The 19,564-nt window shown below is 37.8% G+C and overlaps 1 protein-coding gene across 1 annotated transcript in view; it reads left to right on the top strand.

Moving 5' to 3' along the window:
- The window catches only part of LOC107094502 (numb-like protein), a 20,357-nt gene extending 3,544 nt beyond the window's left edge, over window positions 1-16,813 (top strand). The window contains exons 2-7 of the mRNA XM_015390129.1: window positions 345-419; window positions 5,118-5,258; window positions 10,196-10,403; window positions 10,528-10,797; window positions 14,016-14,195; window positions 14,273-16,813. Coding sequence (XP_015245615.1) covers window positions 345-419; window positions 5,118-5,258; window positions 10,196-10,403; window positions 10,528-10,797; window positions 14,016-14,195; window positions 14,273-15,405 — 2,007 coding nt within the window. The 3' untranslated portion in view covers window positions 15,406-16,813. The remainder of the gene's footprint in view (window positions 1-344; window positions 420-5,117; window positions 5,259-10,195; window positions 10,404-10,527; window positions 10,798-14,015; window positions 14,196-14,272) is intronic.
- The last annotated feature ends 2,751 nt before the right edge of the window (window positions 16,814-19,564 follow it).

Here is a 19,564-nt window from a genome sequence, read left to right as displayed (position 1 = left end):
AATGTAGTTGCGCTTTGCTTTATGTAGTTGTGATTTCCTTAATGTAGTTGCGCTTTTAGATTTGTAGTTGCAGTTTGCACTTCAGGGCCACCGTAGAAACAAGCTCCTAGTATTGACCCCTCCACCCACACATGAGTCTGATTTGCAGAATTGACTCAAATCTAATCATAATTTCAAATCTGGATGGATAGGGATGAAGATAGCCTTTAGATGCTTGTTTGCTTCCAAACTTGTTAAAAATCAGCCCATGGGGATGAACTCATGAAGAAGGTGTAATTTTTGCACTCCTTTGTCAAAATTAAAAACATTTATAAACATTCTCCTCCTGTTCTTTGCCTTTGCAGAGCGGCAAAAAGACAGTAAAAGCAGTCCTGTGGGTTTCTGCTGATGGACTCAGGGTGGTTGATGACAAAACCAAGGTAAGAAAGAAATAATTTAGCCTCTGAGCTGTTTGAAAACGCTCACTGAAAAGCACTGTGTTGGCCAACCTACACTGATGATTGAATCGGTCTCAGTTTTATTGTCCTTTTCTGATATTTACCTCCAATGATCCTCCATCATTTTGTATGAGAGTGCTCCACAGACACACACTCCTCATGGGGGGTGAAGGTCTCCAGCAGCGAGCACAGATAGCTGCAGCTCTGCTGAATGTTAAGCAGAAAAGACAAAGCCTGTTGAAGCTGCTTCTATTTCCTCACCTGACCAGTTTTATTCTGACACCGCACACGTCGGCCTCTCCTGTCCTGCTCTCTCATCACACTTTTCTCCTTTGCTTCAGCACCCCCACCTTACCTTTTACAGCCATATTGCATATCACTTTTAAACTTGATCTGGCTCGCTGTGCAGGTCCTCAGAGGCTATTAAATGTTGTGGTGTTGGAGTTGGGCTCCTGTTTCCACAAAGATGGGGACTACAGTGTATAAAATATACAGCCTGTAACAATTGGGTAATTTAAAACTCTAGAAAACTGAAGAAAGTGACAAAAAAAAATAGCTAAAAGTCCCGTGTTTCTATATTTTTTTCTATGTTGTATTGCTTTGGTATTATTTCCAGTTTCTTCCAGCATTCCTGTTGTATTTATGTTAATATGCATTTGAAACGGCTCCTTTTCTCACCTGTGGTTAGTTTGTGAGACTTACAGCCATCTACACTGAAAAAAAAGATACTTTGGATCAACTTAAAAAAATTACTGTAATTTGTTACACCTAAATTTATTACTTTGTCTCAAATTAAAGCTACAGTGTGTAATAATTACAGGGATATACAGTCAGAAATGTAATATATTATACATAACTATGTTATTTATCATCATCTACGAGCTCAGCCTCTTAACCTTAATATTTGCGTTGCCTTAGAATTCGTTATTTATAATTACATAGGAGCGGGTCTCGCAGCCATGGAGGCAGACATCTTTGCGCTACGGCAGCGCAGAGCCAACAAACTAGCGATTGCGAAATCGCCAAAACGTCACAACGATGTAGAAAAAATAACGGGTATATTTATTATCTTAAGTCTACATGAAATCTATACCCTACACAGACTAATGAAATACTATCTGTAAATAAATCTGTAAGTAACGCTCGCCGTACTGTTGGGGGGAGAAGCGGTGGGGGGGGGATGTTCATGTTGCTGCAGTCTGCAGTCTGACCGCTAGATGTCGCTAAAAGTTACACACTGTAGCTTTAAGTTTCTGATGTGGTTGAAACTATACATTTTGATTTACTAGAAATATATATTTTACCTTAAGCCAAAGAAAGAAACTACAGTGAACCCTCGCTATAACGCGGTTCACTTTTCACGGTCTCGCTGCTTCACGGATTTGCATCATGCATTGTTAAACTTTATTGTCAAACATATTAATGGTGGCATGTCGGTTTATAAGGATCTTTTGGCCAAAAAGAGCGACAACAACTACCGATAACTATGTTCTTCTCTCCAAAAACACACACCTGCGCCGCAGGCTTTAGAAGAAAAAAACACCACAGAGCAGAGTCAGAATGAAGCGGCTCTGTCAGAACAGCAGTGAAATACTGTACTGTACACGTCAGTCACTATTTGTCCTACTGTACTTTGTATTTTTTTTCATAATAATTTTTCATTTTCTCCCGTTCCAATCCGTCACGGCGGGGCGGTGCTGATCCCCGCAATATTAACCCTTTATTTTGTATTGATGATTAAAATTATTACTTATTTATTTATAACTATATTATTTTACAGTACAGTACAGTAGCTATTTGTAAAAAACAAACAAAACAAAAAAACAGACAACAACGTTTATACCGTACTTTTATTTGTTAAACAAATGCTTGGGCCTGTAAAAAGTTTTTGTTCCTTGATTTCAATGTTGTATGGAGTATTTCATTGTATAATAACTAAATAAAGGTTTCTACTTCAAGGATTTCACCTATCGCGGGTTCTTTTTGGAATGTAACCCCCGCGATAAACGAGGGTTCACTGTACATTCATACAAAGTAAAACTATAACTTATAACAGATTATAAACAAGTTTTATGCTTTTTTATAATCTATTTTTTTCTATTTGGAAAAATGAAATCTGTACCATTACATACAAGTATAAATTTAATTTGGAATAAAGTGCTGACAAAAATGTAAAACTGTATTTATTTCAAAGAATAAAAACTTAATTCTGATCCAACTATATTTATAATTCATGATAACTTAGAGCTTGACCTTTAGTTGTTAAAAGATCATTAGTTCGATCCTATTATTTTTTTTTTTTTAAGCATGTGGAAGGATAAACTCCTAGGGACACTATTACCTTTGACTTGAAGTAGATATTTACTTGGAAAATAATTGTTTTAGTTGGTTGTTTCTGTGATAAGGGATTTTTAATTCCAGGTTAAGTGAAATTATTGGTTTCAAACCACACATGCATTTTTTAAGTTGAAACAACATCAACTTTTGACCGAATTAAATGGACAATTCACTTCTTTCAGTGTAGTGCACAACTTTGACGTGTCACATAAAATCCCCTACCTCAGTTTTAGGTTTCTCATCCACCACTGTTAGGATTAGGGTTAGGGTTTGGCCTCAGGGGAGGGGACAAACTGCAGGTATTGAATTAGGTAATAAGTCCATGGAGCAAAGGATTAGGTTTCCTCTTGATTTGACAGAACGGTATTGAATAAAATAGAAAATACTTTTATTGTCGTACAATGGGGAAATTCTAGTAATATTGGCACAAATAAAGATGATCAAGTAAACAAAAAACTTAATTTAATCTTTACAAACAGCAGTCAGCTGTCATTTCTATACATAAAAAAGCTTTAATATAGAGCATAAATTAAAACTTAAAGCAAACTTCTGGTTTGGATTGCGTCTCTCGACTATCCAGGTTTTATGCAGCGTCTTCTTTCTCAGGAGAACAACAAATTGATCGTTTACTGCAGGGTAGAGACTAAAACATGCTTTTAGCAGACAGAGCAACACACCTTCAGCAGCAATTCTACCAAAATTGTAAAAAAAAAAAAAGATTAAAAAAAATGTTTTCCTCTGTCAGAACGCTCCACCCAGAGCTCGTCAAGTAGAAAAGTTAGAGTTTTACCTGGTTTTATTTCCTAAAGAATCTTCTTTAAGGAACCTTTGAATATCCAATTATTAATAAATAATTGGAAATATTAATCAACAGGTTAATCTTTTAGCAAAATAACCGTTAGTTGCAGCCCTAGTTTGATTATGAAGTCAACATATTAAGAAAATCAGTGTTTTAGTGTACATGATACATAAAGCAAGCACGATAATTAAGGAAAGAGCTGCTTGTTGCGATAAATAAAGTGAGGTTTCTCATTCGATATAGATTTTGGCATCTTTCAGATAAAAACTGAGAGAGAAATTCTGCTTTCATTAAGATAGGAGCTATTTTTCAGTAGGTAAAGCAGAAAAAACGCAATAAATTCTGACCAATGATTGAGGATATATCTTCTTAAGACACTGATAGATGCTCTGCAGTTCCAACCACTTCTAATGCAGTCCTCCTCCTCCTCCTCTTCCTCCTCTGCTTTCGATGAATCATTCTGTACTCTTTTATTAAACCCACACAGTCATTATAGACAGTATAGGATCTGAAGGCACATTTAGGCTTCTGTTTAACATGAACCTCTGCTGCACCTTCGCCGTGAACCGATAGCTGGGAATAAAACGGCGCTATTTCTTTATTTCATTTCTTTCAGCAGCTGTTGGGGCTTCAAACTCGTTGCTTTTCTAGATGAAGCTCATTGTGAGTCATGAGGTGCACTGATCTTCTGTTTCTTTCATTTTCTTTATAGGGAACGTCTCCATCAAAGCCTCTGTTCATTGTTATTATATAAATCTTTAAATAAAGCGTTATCAGATTGTTTTGTGTTTTCCACGGCTCACAGACACCCATGAGGAGAACAAACACACACACCCACAGAAACACTGGCCTTTGCCCAGCCTTTCACCTTGGTACCAGCATCCCCTTTGATTCACTAATTGGCCCAGATTGAATGGACTCCCATTCTTTCCCTCTACATCTCTCTTTCCTTTTCTCCTCCTCTCTAGTCCTCCTTCTCGCTCCCTCTCTCTCCTCTTCCAATGCCCTTCTTGTTTTCTCACCGGCTCAGAAACACAGGAAGGAAGTGTGTGGATGAGTGTGTGAACCCTGCTCCCTTTCGTCTCCCCTTCACCTCTTGTTTCTCCCTCCTTCTGTGTTTGAGTGCGAGTCAAAGAGCCGAGCCGGGGGCCCCTTAATGTACACAGAGAAAGACAGGGCCCCCCTCTTAGTTTCATCTATGGTGACTGTAGACTCTGAGAGCTGAATCACCCTTTCACTGAAAGAAGGGCAGGCAGCGGAGGCGGCCCAGAGATTCAAAGAGGGTCAGTGTCATTAGTTGGTAGTTAGAGGCCTTTTCTGTCATCAGTGGGTTTGTAAATATGCTGGAGTGAAAGGAGGCGAATGAGGACCTAAAGCAGTGGGTCAAGTAATTGGGATCAATCCAGGGGCAAGTTTGGGCCAGGATTTTCTGTTTCTCTTTATCTAGGCCTTGAATAAATAAACCAAGCAGTGGATTTTTCCCTGGAATGTCCTGTCTGATTCCGGTTGCCTCTCTCCTGTCTTTGTCTGATTTCCTCTGTCAGGACCTCATTGTGGACCAGACTATAGAGAAGGTTTCCTTCTGCGCTCCTGACCGGAACTATGACAAGGCCTTCTCCTACATCTGCAGAGACGGAACCACCAGACGGTGGATGTGCCACTGCTTCATGGCCCTGAAAGACTCGGTGAGGCTGCGGCAAATCTCACACACATCCCCAAACTCAGCACCAGAACCTGGATCCTTTCAACAAACTTTAGATTCCAGAAAATGTTTCTAATCTATGGCACCAATATTCTTAAGTAAAATGTTTTCTAAATTTCAAAGCAGTGTTGGAAATCGATGGTGGTACCCAGGATTTAACGATGATCAATGATGACAATCCTGTGAGATGATGAAAATGTTTGAAAATTTGCTTTGGATATTTTTTGTATACAAAAACAGGTTCTCAAAGGAAAATAAAAAGTGTTTCAAGAAGCTGCAATCAGTGTAAAAAAACAAAATCCAGTCCAAAGAATTTTTAGGTTTAAGGTTAAAAGAAGCTCCTGAAATAAAGGAGGATTTTTATGGGAACTTATGGGTATAGCATTTGTTACGAGGGTTTAAAATAATCTAAGCATGGGGTTTGCGACGTTTAACTGTAATAAATGTTAATTTATTAACAGTTTGTGGTGAAAAAGGAAGGAAATAATTCAAATATTCAACACATTTATGTTGTGATGTACTAGAATCCGAAAGCATTCCCCGTGAATTAACAGATTTTTAAGATTTTACAATATTGTATATTTAACTTTCCTTAATGTAATAGGTGTCTATCTTTTTTTTTTCATTTCACTTTGATACAGACTGTCTCTTTTACAAGAGAGACCGGCATGGAAAAAAAACAAACTGAATCAGAATCGAGTTTATAGCCTAGTAGGTTTGTACTATATATATATATATATATATATATATATATATATATATAATACATTTTATTTAAAAAGGCGCCTTTCTGGACACTCAAGGTCACCGTACAAAAAAAATAAAAACAGTGTCAGAAAAAAATCAAAATAAAAACATTTAAAAAAATACAAAGGCTGTGACAGTGAAATTGATATTGAAAGAGAATAAGCAATCTTGAACAGATGGGTTTTGAGTTGCATTTTAAAATGGAGATATATATAGAATAAAGAATCTATAGCTGTATACAATTTAAAACATACACTATACTATATATATATATATATATCTATAATACGTATGTACTATATTCAAAAAAACAAAAAAAGGTCTATTTTGATTAAAAATACAAATGTAGCAATAAAGAAAGTACTTTAAACACTTTAAATGTTTGACTCAGTTTAAATAAGTGAATAAAATGAGCTAAAAACAAGAAGAATTGTTCCAAATGTCCTCTGATTTAAAGAAGGGATTACCTTTCAGTTTTACTGAGTAGACACTGTGAAATGATAGCATGTTAATGGCTAAAGCAGCAGGTTCTAATCCTAACTACAGGAACACTCTCTCATTGTCATTGTTGTGGCTTTGACATCGCTCAGTTTTATTGCTGAAAATCTCAGGACACTGCTGAAAAGAGGAGGGATTCTGGTCTAGGTTGGGAGAAACATAAGAATTGTTGAAGCTCTCAAGGTGGTAGGTTTGATTTCAACTTTGGTAGGGACACTGTTGGTCTGATGTCATTGGTCCTATGCAAAAAAATGCATGCTCGTTTTTTTTATGCTTTACGTGAAAATCAGGGTGTATTTCGTTTGAAGAGAAAAACAGCATTTCTTGCTACATTTATACAAATTTTATAAGCACTACACACACTAGATGCTGTTTATCAATGACTGACGCTTTACTGGCTCTGATGAATTAGGAAATAGGACTTTTGTCCACTTTGAAAAGGTTTGCATTTGAAATTACCTAAGACAGTAAGAAAATCTAACAGAATATAGTCTAAATACGTCTGTTATATGTGGATTTATACTTTTTTTTTTGAAGATATGGGATTGTGCAGAGGTAAACAGAGGTAAAGCCCACTCTTATCTTTTAAATGTTCTCTTTGTATCATTAAGACTAAACAAAATAATAGATTCAAGGGACGCCAAATAAATGTATTTAATTTACATGAGCACTGGAAATAGAATAAGAACCGACACTGAGCATTTAATATATTAAATTCACTCTACAAGCTCTACATCTAGGCTGTAGTTACTCTTTTTAACCCATTTCATGTATTTTATTTATGGCTGAAACAATTCATTGGATTAATCAATTATTGAAATAATGTCAACAAATTTAGTAATCGATTGATCATTATGGAGTATCGAGACTCTAAAAGATGTCTTTAGCTCACAGAGCGACCAACTAAGAGCAAGAATTATACCAAAATTGTAAAAAAAAAAAAAAAAAAAAAAAAAACTTCCATTTTAGATAAAACATGTTTTCGTCTGTCTATATTTCCCATTCCAGAACTCCTCTACTGCTGCAACAACGCTGTATTGTAAATTATAAACATGGAATTCACATCTAATTGTTGGTAGGGACAGGTAGGTCCGTCCAAGTTTTGGTAGGGACTTGTCCCTATGGTGCCTATGCAAACCTACGCCCATGGTGGAGGCGAAGTTTAAGTTGGTACTAATAATGAAGATGATTTTAGAAAATTGAGACGTGTTCCTCTTTTTACCCATAGAAAAAAGACTTCTGTAAATCTTAAACTATATTAAAAAAACAAACAAAAACAAACTAATATTTGCTTTGGTCCTTAGCAGCAGTTAAAGGCTGAAAGGAGTGTTTATAATGTGTGGATCTTGTCCATCTGGATAAAAGTTGCTGCTTTTGTTTAAAGCTTAAACTTTATAGCATAGACTTTTTGTTGAGAGGAAACGTTGAGTTCTGGTACCTTGAAATGTCGCCTAACTCCTATTGGTTAGCACCAATATTCTTGGATTTCGTTATTTAAAGTGTTTAAAGAGTTTTTTTTTTTATTAATATGTTTTAAAATCAGGGGAGCCCAGTTTCAACTGTGTAGAGCTGCTATGCAGCAACCTTCTCCAACTCACCTAGACTAATAGTGGCATGGCTCGACACAAGAGCTCTGCATACGCTTATGAGGGACATCTGAGACATTTGATTCGGGTTTGTTGAAGAATGGATGCATCTTAAAGCTACAATTGAGGACTGGATGATGGCGCCCTGTGCTTATACATAGTTATTTAGGGTAAACATTTCAAAGTATAATGGTTTTTAACTACATATGCATTGCTTTCTTACCTCTTTTCTATTTCATGTTAAGAATTAGTGCTTCTTTGAGTATTTTTTTTCTCAACAAGCCTTAAATGTTTTGCTGGATTAATAATCTGTGCAGGGAAAGTCAAAGGACAGACCTGCAGGATTAGAAGAGGGGATTTACCAGAATTCATTCTGTGTTGTTGTCTCTCTCTGTTTTCATCACTACGGCTTTTATATCCTTACTTCTTCAGCTATAGTGTTCCTTCAGGCTCTGTAACTCATTTTCTGTACAGTGAAGCTGCAGAAACAGAGAGCCACCATTTTTATGGAGAAAATATGAAGGAATTGGCTTCTTTGAAGTTCCATTAATTCATGTTGATTTTTGACAATGCGACAGATTTAAAAACCTTATCCTAATAAATTTAATTAAACCCAAATTTGAATGTGATCCAGTCCTTTAAATCTAAACTAATCATCAAACAAATAATAGCTATACTTTATCTGACGTCTGGAACTATCAAGTTCTGGAAATGAGACAGCAACATTTTATGCTGTCAATACTTTTTACCACTGTAATATTTTAACATTTTTTATTAATCTTTTATTAAAATCTTTAGTTTGCTTTTTTTTTTTTTTTTTTTTGTTGTTTTTACTTTTTAAGATCTCTTCTCATTGCAATTCAACTGACGAAACATAATTATCTGCTGTAAGAAAGATTATTTTCAAGTTAAATATGTTAAAGGCAACTGGCAAAGTTTTAACCATTTAATATCCACACCAAACGAACCTCCGATTCTCAAAGTGTGATTCAAGATTCAAGAGACTTTATTGTCATTCACATCACGTGTTACATGAGGTAGAACGAAATTGAGAGTCACGGCCCCAGCTAGATGTTTAGAGATATGTTTAAAAAAGGCAAAAGCTCTAGATTTTCACACAGGTTTCTGTAAGCATATTGAAGGTTTTAATTTATTTAAATAAAAAAACAAAAACCATATTATATGTATCACTTTTATGTAAAGAGTTGCCAACGAAAGCAGCATTTTAGTTAATTCCAACTTTAATTTGTACGGAAGAGGATTAGGGCCACTGGAAAAAAAAAAAAATGTTATCTGATTTTTTTAAATTTTATTTCAGTATAGTATAGGAAAAAAGTCAGAATTCTGAGATTAAAGTCAGAATTCTGACTTTTTTCCTCAGAATTCTGACTTTTTTTATTGTCAGAATTCAGTCAGAATTCTGAGATTAAAGTAAGAATTCTGGGGGAAAAAAGTCATAATTCTGAGAAAAAAGTCAGAATTTTGACTTTAATCTCAGAGTCAGAATTCTGCCTTTTTCCCCATGTTAAACTGAAAATAAAATTTAAACATCAGTTAACTTTTTTTTTTTTTTTTTTCCAGTGGCCCTAATCCTCTTCTGTAAATTTGCAAAGTTGGATCTAAATGAAAAAGCTTCCAGAACAATATTCTGTGTTCTAATAAGTAGTAAAAAATATTTAGTTCCTTTACTGCACTGAATCATACTCCAATACAGTAAAATAAAGCATATCAGCCCAAAAATAAAAAATAAAACTCATTGGGCTTTTTTTCTAGCTTTAGAACCTGCGTTGGTGCCTTGATAGAATTTCTCTGTATCATAGACTTACACAATTGTAGTCAAGCATCCCACACAAGCAGTAGGCTACATGTAGAACAGAGTGAATAAAAAAATATATAAATCAAGTCAAATAATGGATATTTAGAGAGATTTACAAGAACAAATGTCTGAAAAACTCCAGAAAATGAAGCAGTGCTGTATAGAAAAGTGGAAAAGATTAATAAAAGAAAAAAGTTAGCCTGGGTTACTGCTAATGACTATAGAGCAGTTCCTTCTGCTATGTGTGTTAATGACTTTTTTTGTTTATACCAGGGTGAGCGATTGAGTCATGCAGTCGGCTGTGCCTTTGCTGCCTGTCTGGAGAGAAAGCAGCGAAGAGAGAAGGAGTGTGGCGTGACGGCTTCCTTTGACGCCAGTCGCACCTCGTTTGTGCGTGAAGGCTCCTTTCGCATCAACTCCTCCTCCAGCCAGCAGGGCAGCAGCAGTGAGCGAGATGAGAAGCCTCAGGATAAAAAGAAAGGTAGGAAAGTGATCCAAGTCCCCACAGCTGACATTAACATTCAAAGTTTCCTTTCTTTTAACTGTTAAATGAATTTCCTGGAAAATTTTATAAACCACTGTTGACTTGTCTCTGTTTTCCTTAGATCCACCCTCTGTCATCCCATCTCTACCTCCTGGCTCCGCCTCTCCACCTGAGGGGACAGCGTCCCCGATGGAGCGTCCAGAACCCGGCGGGCCCCATGCTATCCCTCGCCGCCATGCACCCATTGAACAGCTTGTGCGCCAAGGCTCATTCAGGGGATTTCCTGCTCTGAGCCAGAAGAACTCTCCTTTTAAGAGACAGCTGTCACTGCGTCTCAACGACCTGCCTTCCACTCTGCAACGCAAGACGGACTTTGAAGTCAAGAACCCTGGTGAGTGTAGACGCCTGCTGACCCTACAACCTTAGTGACCTTGTGTTTCTTAAAACTAAACTGTTCAATAAGCTCTAGTTTTGTCAATTTTTTTGGTAAGAATACAGAAAAAATACACCTATTTTTTCTTTGATATTCATTCCTCTTCCATATAGGAAGGGCAGCAAAACAGGTGAATATTATGAGGATGTTTTATAAATGTGTTCATTAGATTATATTCCTCCTACCTTTATGCTTTTTTTTTTTTTTTCTTGCCCTTTAAATATTGGCTCATTTTGCAACTTCCATTTTTAATTCATCTATTTTCAGCAAAACGGAGATTTGAATTTGAATAAAAATTAATAAAGTTAATTGATGGATTAAGTATTATGATTTTTAATATAATACAGATAAAATTACTTCCTTCTCAAATAATGTGGTATACAAAGTTTTTATCTTAATTTAATGCAATTGATATAAAGCTGTTATAGGGTGGGGGGATTTATTACTGTTTTGGTAAACAGCTTTAATCTGGCATAATGATGCATTTACAGCACCTTAATAATAGGGACTTCAACTTTTTTATTTTGGTTTTTTATCTGCTTTTTACCTGCTGGTTTGAATCACAAAATATATATCTGACTCAGTTTGAAAAAAAACTTCAATGCTCTGCAGAGAGTAACTGTAAGCTCCCTTCATAACCCTCAGTCATAAACTTTGAACCTGCAGAATAAAAATGAGCGGTCCACAAAATAAAGGATTTGAAAGATGGGCAATAAAATATAGCGTTATTAAAGCATTCATCCAGTGACATTTGTTTCAACTGACTAATTTAATGACAAAATATGTCACAGTTTTTTTTTATTAGCATACATTTTTATTTAATGGAAAGAAGCATCAGTCCTGGTTTTTTTTACAAACACTAAACGATAAGTTGATTGTAGGATCATTACTATACAGTTTTTATTTTATTTTATGGTTTGATCGTTTACCCTTAACTGAATGGGTTTAAGTATTCCTTTTTCACTGAGAACTTACATCTCCATACATTTTAATTATTCACTTATAGTTTTTAATATGACAATAAGGGATAATTTGTACATAGCTGGTTGATAATTACGCATTCACATAGTGATATGTACTAGTTTGCATTAGAAATCCCTGATCTCTGGTTCAAAGTTTATGCTTTAATTTAAAGTTTGGTTGAATCTAATGTTAGTTGTTTCTTATAATACGTATATTATGTTCTCAATGAAAAGGTAGTAGGCCATTATATTTGCTCTTTGCTCCCTTGTGACATTAGAAATAAATCACTTATTGATCTGTAGGGTCAGCCTGCTAATCAAGTTGACCAATCAGAACAACCTCTAGAAATGAACAAAGCTACCATTACCAGGGGAATAACAAACAAACAAGCACACTTCCTCCGCAGTAATGTGTTTAAAGTCTTGGAGCTTCTAGACTCTGCAGGATACAGGCTGGATGATGAGAATAAAGCTTAGTTCAGGCAAAACAAGACACAGAGGAAAAACTTAAAGTTAGACCTATAATATGCTTCCAAAACCCAGTATAATCCAAACCCTGGAGCTTTACAATTTAACACGCTGAAGGGAAGAAAAAAGGCATCATAGAGGAAAGAAAAAATAAACAGCAAAAGCAAAACAATTCATAGACCTTAAAGGTTTCATTCACGTTCGTTCCTCAGTGTTTAGTGTGACAGACCATCACAAAGTTGCACCCAGCCTTAAATGGGGAAAATGTTTTATAAAAATAAAAAAAAACTAAACATGGCATCAGCCCTTGTATTTTGCTTCCTTTATGATAATCACCTCTGTTTGTCATTGCATCTGTGCATTCTCCTTCTCTGCGTTTAACTCGTCCTTAAGGGAGCAGTCGCTAGCTTTCAGCCATAAGCCATCTAGCAGATGCTTTGCTTAGATGGAACCAAAAGAGAGATTTTTTTTCTTCTAAGTGCAAAATGCTCCATGCAGCATAGAACTAAACCCATCATGAAACATTGTAACGGTAGCATTATGTTCTATGGATGCATGTGTTTCAGCACAGCGAGGAAAGCTGGCCAGACTTAAATGCAAATGGATGAAAATAAATACATGATAATAAGAGATTTGAAACTGGGGGGAGAATTTTTAATACCTTCCATCAGCACAACGGTCCAGAAACAGCAGCATTCATCCAGAGCAAAGCTTAAAAATGAGTTAAATGGCCTAGTCAAAGTTCGAACCTTAATCCAAACAGGAATCAGCAACCAGACTTTAAAACATTGTGACATGTTTGCACTTGCTTTCCATCCATACTGACTAAACTCAGCCTATTTTATCTTTAGAGAAGAATGGTCAAGGAGAAATAAAGCAAAGACTTATAGCTGTAGTTACAGCAAAGGCGATTCTCCCAAGTTTTATTTGTAAAAAGAAAAATTAAAAAATCTTTTATTTCCTTCCACATTGTACGTATTCATCACATAAAGTCTCAATAATAAAACGTGAACTTTTAAGGTTGTCATGCAAAAAGAAAAAAAAGAATTTGGTATAAACTAGACTGGCAATGATAATGTAAACGACATATAAGTCTGGAAGAAAGTGGATAGAGCTGGATTTCAGAGGTATGACTAAAAGATTTAGGGGAAACTATTTAGAACCAATGAGATAATTATAAATATGAAGCAAAAACATGTTTAATCTAAAAAAGAAAAGCTCTTAGAGCAGCAAGTTGTTGACATTTTAACAATATTTTTTGGAACATTAAATGGCGTTAATAAATATCACTCAATTGCAGCTGCCATCTTGACTGTAATGGCTACAGAAAAGCGTTGCTCCATTATGGCCCCGCCTCCCTTGCTGCGATTGGTCCAGTCTGTTTTTTGAATCTGGACAGTATTGAGCCTTACCAGACTGGCCCAGTGTGGCTGGCCAGGCTAGGTATAACTACCTTTTTACAAGCTAAATTTATGCAACATACATATTACTTTGGGGTATTGGGAAAAAAAGGTTCCCTTGAACTTACCTTGTTCTTTAGACATCCTTTACATCAGTAAGAAACCATTATTGAATCCTAACTATAGTTTCCTTTGTTCCAAACTGGATCAGTAACTCAACAGGCAAAACCTACTTCCTCCTTTAACCGATTGTCACATTTCTTAATCTTATTTTTGCCAAAATGTTGACTCTCTTTGCTCTCTGTTTTCTTTTTTCTTCTGTGTTTTGCCATCCTGTTGGTACCAGAGATGGACATGGGTTTGCCACTTGAGGGAGACAGCTGTATTAATGCACTGTGTAGCCAGATCAACACATCTTTCGCCAAGCCATCAGATGAGCTCTTTTCCAACCCATCCATGTCTGCAAATTGCCCTCCGACCTGCACTGTGCCCCCAATTTTGCCTCCACCGCCTGCACCTATCCAGGGTAAGAAGGAGTTATGGTGATTGATAGCCATAGATGGAGTGTTATCACTTTCTAAAGCTCTTTATTTTTGCTCTCAGCCACCTCCTCCTGGGTGCAGCCGGAACCTTCTCTACAGTCTCCTCCTCCAGTTTCTGCAGCTCTGCAGAGTGGCCACAAACGCACCCCCTCAGAGGCTGAGAGATGGCTGGAGGAGGTATCTAAGGCTGTTAAAGCCCAACAGACGCCTCCCCCTGGCCCTATCATTCCTGCTATCCCAGGGCCCCCTCCTGTTACCAGTCATCATATAACCACACAGGCAACCTTGTCTTCTGCCGCCGTGTCCACTGTCCCAATGCCCCTCGGCACTTTGTCCAAACCTCTCCTCTCTGGCCCCTCTGTTCTTCCCTGTCAAACTCAAATGCCTCTTCCACCCATGTCAATATCATCTGTTCCTCTGATACCAGGTCCTCCGGTGTCTGGACCCCCTATGTCTCTCCCATCCATGTCCATCCCAACTATGTCTGGTCCAAGCATGTCTGGAGCCTCTATGATGCAGGGCTCTCTGCCCGGGGCCCCTGGCTCCCTTCCAAGTGCAATGCAACCATTTCCCCTTACTTTTGATGCAACTCCCGCCCCTGTTGGGATGTTTGCCAGCCAGCCGGTCCAGCCTGCCTTTATGCCCATGCAGACCTACATGCCCGGTCTGGCCAGCAGTATGACCTACCCCAACGCCAGCGTGCCGGTCGTAGGCATCACACCATCACAAATGGTGGCCAATGCCTTTTGCACCGCTACAGGTTCATCAGGCACGGGTTCGACCATGGGCTCTGCTGCTGGAGGGTCTAAAGCAGGGCCATTGGGAACAGTTGGGCATCACCATTCCTATCCTGGAGTGGCCAGTGCAACTGGGCACACCTCAGGGTTTAACGCAGCTACATTTTCCTCCACCCCACCTTTGTCGACAGCCATTAACGGCCTCCCAGCCCACACTAGTGCAACGGCAATTAATGGGACCTTGAGCAGTGGCGCAAATGTTGGCAGCTGGCCACCAGAGGGGAGCCAGTTAACCGCACCGGTGGCCAGCGACCCTCAAGACGATGACCGATTCGAGGCCAAGTGGGCTGCACTGGAGACAAAAGCAGCGACGCAACCAACGGGGAACAAAGCAGCGGCTGCAGCTGCCAACCCATTTTCCAACAGTCTGCAAAAGACCTTTGAGATTGAGCTTTGAGTCACAGCCTGTCTCTAACAAATGTAGATCTTCCTTTGGATTTAAACCCCCCAAGGAAGATGGGAAGCTTTTCCAGGATTTTTGCTTAAACGGTATACAGGTCCTTTCAGCTGGCCAAGCATCCTGCCTGTGGCATCCTTGGGGTCGGTACTACAATTACTTTAGTTTCTTTCTTTACGGTCCCAAGTGAGATAGAAAAGAACAAAGATGTCTGCTGGGATGCGGTCGGGTTTCCAGCTTTCCAGACTTCACAAAGTGAATCCATTCAGTCCATCAGTTCCCAGCCTCTCCTTCCTGTTATCACTTCTCCACTCTGGCTTGACTATCCCTGCTGCAGGTCCCTGCATATACTGCATGTTCCTCCTACTGAAAGCACCGCAGTGTGGACGCTGCTCAGTGCTTTCTTTTCTTTAAAAAAAAAAAGAAAAGGTGGACTCCACTTGAATGCATTCCAATCCAAAAAGATAGTTTTGGATGTTTTGCTTGTTTTTTCTTAATGGCGAAAATGTTATGTTGTGTGGTAACATTGTGGAGAAGAACGGAACAGACCCAAGGGACACGTCGATGCTGATCGCAGCAGAGCAGGTCAGACGTCTGGATGCCTGAAAGGATGAACTTAAACAACTTACTGACCAATAATAGAGATTTATGGCCAAAATTATTTTATTTATTGCTTTTTGATTTCGACATGTTATGTGTACCTTCAAAACCCTTACTTTGAAACTGAGATTCAGAAGCATGTTTTAGTTTTTTATCCCAACTAATTTCTTTTTTATTTTAAAAAGCAGAGAGTTATCAGCAGAGAAAGGAATCCTAATCATGTAACAGGAACCAAATAACCACAACTTCCACTCCAGCTGCGTACTGGCACAGGTCAGACCGGTGTATATAGCCGCATGTTTCTTCCACCTCACTGCTGCTGAGGTCCGATAAATCGGTGTGGCGTCACTTGGATGTGTAGCTTACTTTTATAATCGCCTAACAACAAGGGCATGAAACACTACTTCAGGATAACCAGCACATACAGTAGAGCACACAGACCTGTCTGTATTCACCAACCAACCCAAGAAACTATAACAACTCAGTGGAAAAAAATAAAATCCTCCTCCTAAACACTGTGCAACGCTGTAGAAACAATGCACTACATTCCAAAGTTCAGAAATCCTCATCCGTCTCCTCAAACAGGGTATACTCTCATCATGTACAGTAATGATTGTGTAATCACCTCTTTAAGTACTACAATACTGCTACACTTACAGTACCTAGCAAAAGTATTTACACCTTTTGTTGTGTTTCAACCACAAACATCAGTGTGGTTGATGTGACCCTGAATACTTCATTACTTATGGTCACTGCGCTAATAGAAAAACTGAACCTTCAGGTTTCGCATAAAATCCCAATAAACTGCAGTGATATTAGTGGTTGGAGGAGAACAAGATGTGAAAAAAGGTTTATTTAAAAGAGGATATCTTCGCTGATTTCACGATGAAAAGAGAAATCAGATAACGAGAGACTAGTATAGCCATGTTGGATGAATGTAAAACAAAGTTCCAGTTGGAAATTTAAAGTCAGAAGCACACGATGCTATGGCGGAGGAAAAGCCGTATGTGAGAGACTGAGGGATGAATGGGGAACAGAGTCATGAGAGGACTGTCTACACTGCAAAAAATGTAAACCTAAATAAGTAATTTTTTTAAAATAAGTGCATTTTTTCTTGAGCTGAGGTGGTAATTGAGTAACCTGACGGATGGATTTGCTCGGCATATCCATCTGGAAACCTTCCGTTGAAGTAATTTTGGGAAGGGGCGAAAATACTGGTTAGCTGATTGGCCTATGTTGGTGATAGACGGGCCAAATAAACCAATCAGATCAACGAAGCATATGACGACGAAGAGGAGCCAATTGATAGATCAAACTCTTGCCGAAACCAGTTTGGAGAAGAGCAAAAACATCTTTTCCTCTGAGAAAAGCCTCCAGAGCAGTGTTTTGCTCTTCTCTCAGTGAAGAAATACTCTGTAATTCCGATAAAACTTGCTCGATAGCCATGCTAACGCTAGCTTCATCGGCTGAAGCCGCCATGTTCTTTAGACTGAACTGTCGCGCTTCTCGTTGCATCACACCTCAACCCGCCTCAAAGCCAACGCTGATTGGACGTTCGTTTGGTGAACTGCTCCAAATTTTCTTTAACGGAGAGTCTCCAGACTGATCTGTGAGTGAAACCTTGAAAGCTCGCGAGATCAGGATGGTCTCACAAGGCTAGTAATTGAAACACTTTGCCAATGGAACAACACAATTTAAATTTAAAATAAGAAAAAAATATAGCATTGTCTTATTTCAAGTGTATATTATCTAATTATCTTATTTTCAGAGTAAAAATACTCATTTCATTGGCAAATAATCTTATTTACCTTCTCAAATTAAGGGTAAATACACAAAATTTTAGACATTATTACTTATTTCTGGATCGTTTTTGCAGTGAGGTAATGGAGAGAGAAAAGTGAGGGGAAAGTTTGGTTTAGAGCTAAGAAACATTCGTTGTTGGGTACAAAATATAAGCAGCGTGTCTGGTGTCCCATGCTTTCAGAAGACTCTCTTGCTCTGCAGCTTTAAAAAACTTTAAAACAACATCTCTGATTGGTCTGAAAGAACATATTACCTATCTGCAAGGTCCATGATTTATTTTTTCTAAACATGTGCAACTCGTGATACAGTTTGAACGTCAGCTGTCAGTGAGGGTTTGGTTCTCGCTGAGAAGATCCAGAATTTAAAAAGCAGAAATGTTTATATTTAAAGGGCTTTTTCTCTCTTCTCTAAACTATAATCTGATCAGATGCTCCTGTTAGGCTGCATAATTACGAACTGCCACTTTTAACATTACCTGCTGCTTGTTTTAATGAGCTTAACGCCTCTCTCAGACATTTCCCATCACCCAAATTTATTTACAGCTGGCTTATTTTGAGCCAGTTTACCTCCTCCCAGACCTCAGCCTTCTAGGTTGAAATCAATATTCTATCCAATCTGAGCAAACTGCTTTCTTTATCTTCTTTCTTTACTAAAATAAGTCTGACTTATTGATTGACTGATTGATTGGGCTATGAAGTAGAGGCTTTCAGTCCATATTTTTTGCCCTTGGCTCTCGTTTGCACGCCCTCCAAATTATAAATGTAGGCTAATTGTGTTCTGCGTCAAAGCAAACTAAATGACCTCATCAACTTGATTGTAAAACCTTATAGCTTAGTGATGGTAACAAAGACAACCGGTGGAGTTTATTTTTAATCTTTATTTACAGAAGTTTTTGTATTTAAACCAACATATTTGTATTGTAATTACATTGTACAAAAGATAAATAAAGTAATATAATATTACTCCTGCTTCTGCTTTATTGAGCCAATCATTAATTATTTGTGTTTGTCCTTTTTAAGTCATCTTTATGTGTTCTGACCTTTTTTTTAATTTTATTTTTAACCTCTGTAACATTTTTTTGCAGATTATGCTACCAGCAATCAGCTTTTCTATTCAATTTGCTTTTATTTTCAACTCCCCGTACTCTGATGTTTAATGACCCATAAAGGGACCACTGCCCTACAGCAGTATAGAGGCATCAAGCTGTGGGGCTGCTTTTCTGTAGGAGAGACTGAGAATCTGCTCAACAATCAGGAAAAAATAGTTAAAAAACAGTTAAAGAGGCGGGTAAGACATAGCAATAGCAGGTTTTTTAAATTGTTTTGTGTTTGTAATAAAGAATGCATGGCCTCAGGCGATCAGCAGCAACACAACTTTCACTAAAGCACATCATTACTGGACTGAGTTCAAACTTTCCAGGAAATCCATGTATTTTCATCTACAGCTTTGTTTAAAGTAGCTCAACAATCTGATAAAGAAGGTCAGTTCTGTTCTAGAAAATCCTCTAGAACCTCTGAAGATGATTTCTCAAAGAAATCATTGAGGGAAGTGCTGCAAACAGACCACTACAGAGGATCCTTCCTGCCTACAGCTGTTAACACCTACAACTAGTCTTGGGGGGAAAAAGTCCCAAAACAATACTTTATTTCCCTTTTGGGATCAAGGTATTTCTAACTTGAATTGAAATCATGCAAAGAATTGGAATCATTGTCCAAAATTGATGTCAGTTTTACCAAAGTTCTTCTATAACTCTTTG

Source organism: Cyprinodon variegatus, unplaced genomic scaffold (assembly GCF_000732505.1).
Source record: "Cyprinodon variegatus isolate N-32 unplaced genomic scaffold, C_variegatus-1.0 Scaffold486, whole genome shotgun sequence".
Classification (NCBI taxonomy): Eukaryota; Metazoa; Chordata; class Actinopteri; order Cyprinodontiformes; family Cyprinodontidae; genus Cyprinodon; species Cyprinodon variegatus.
This window is presented reverse-complemented; position numbering and strand designations above follow the sequence as displayed.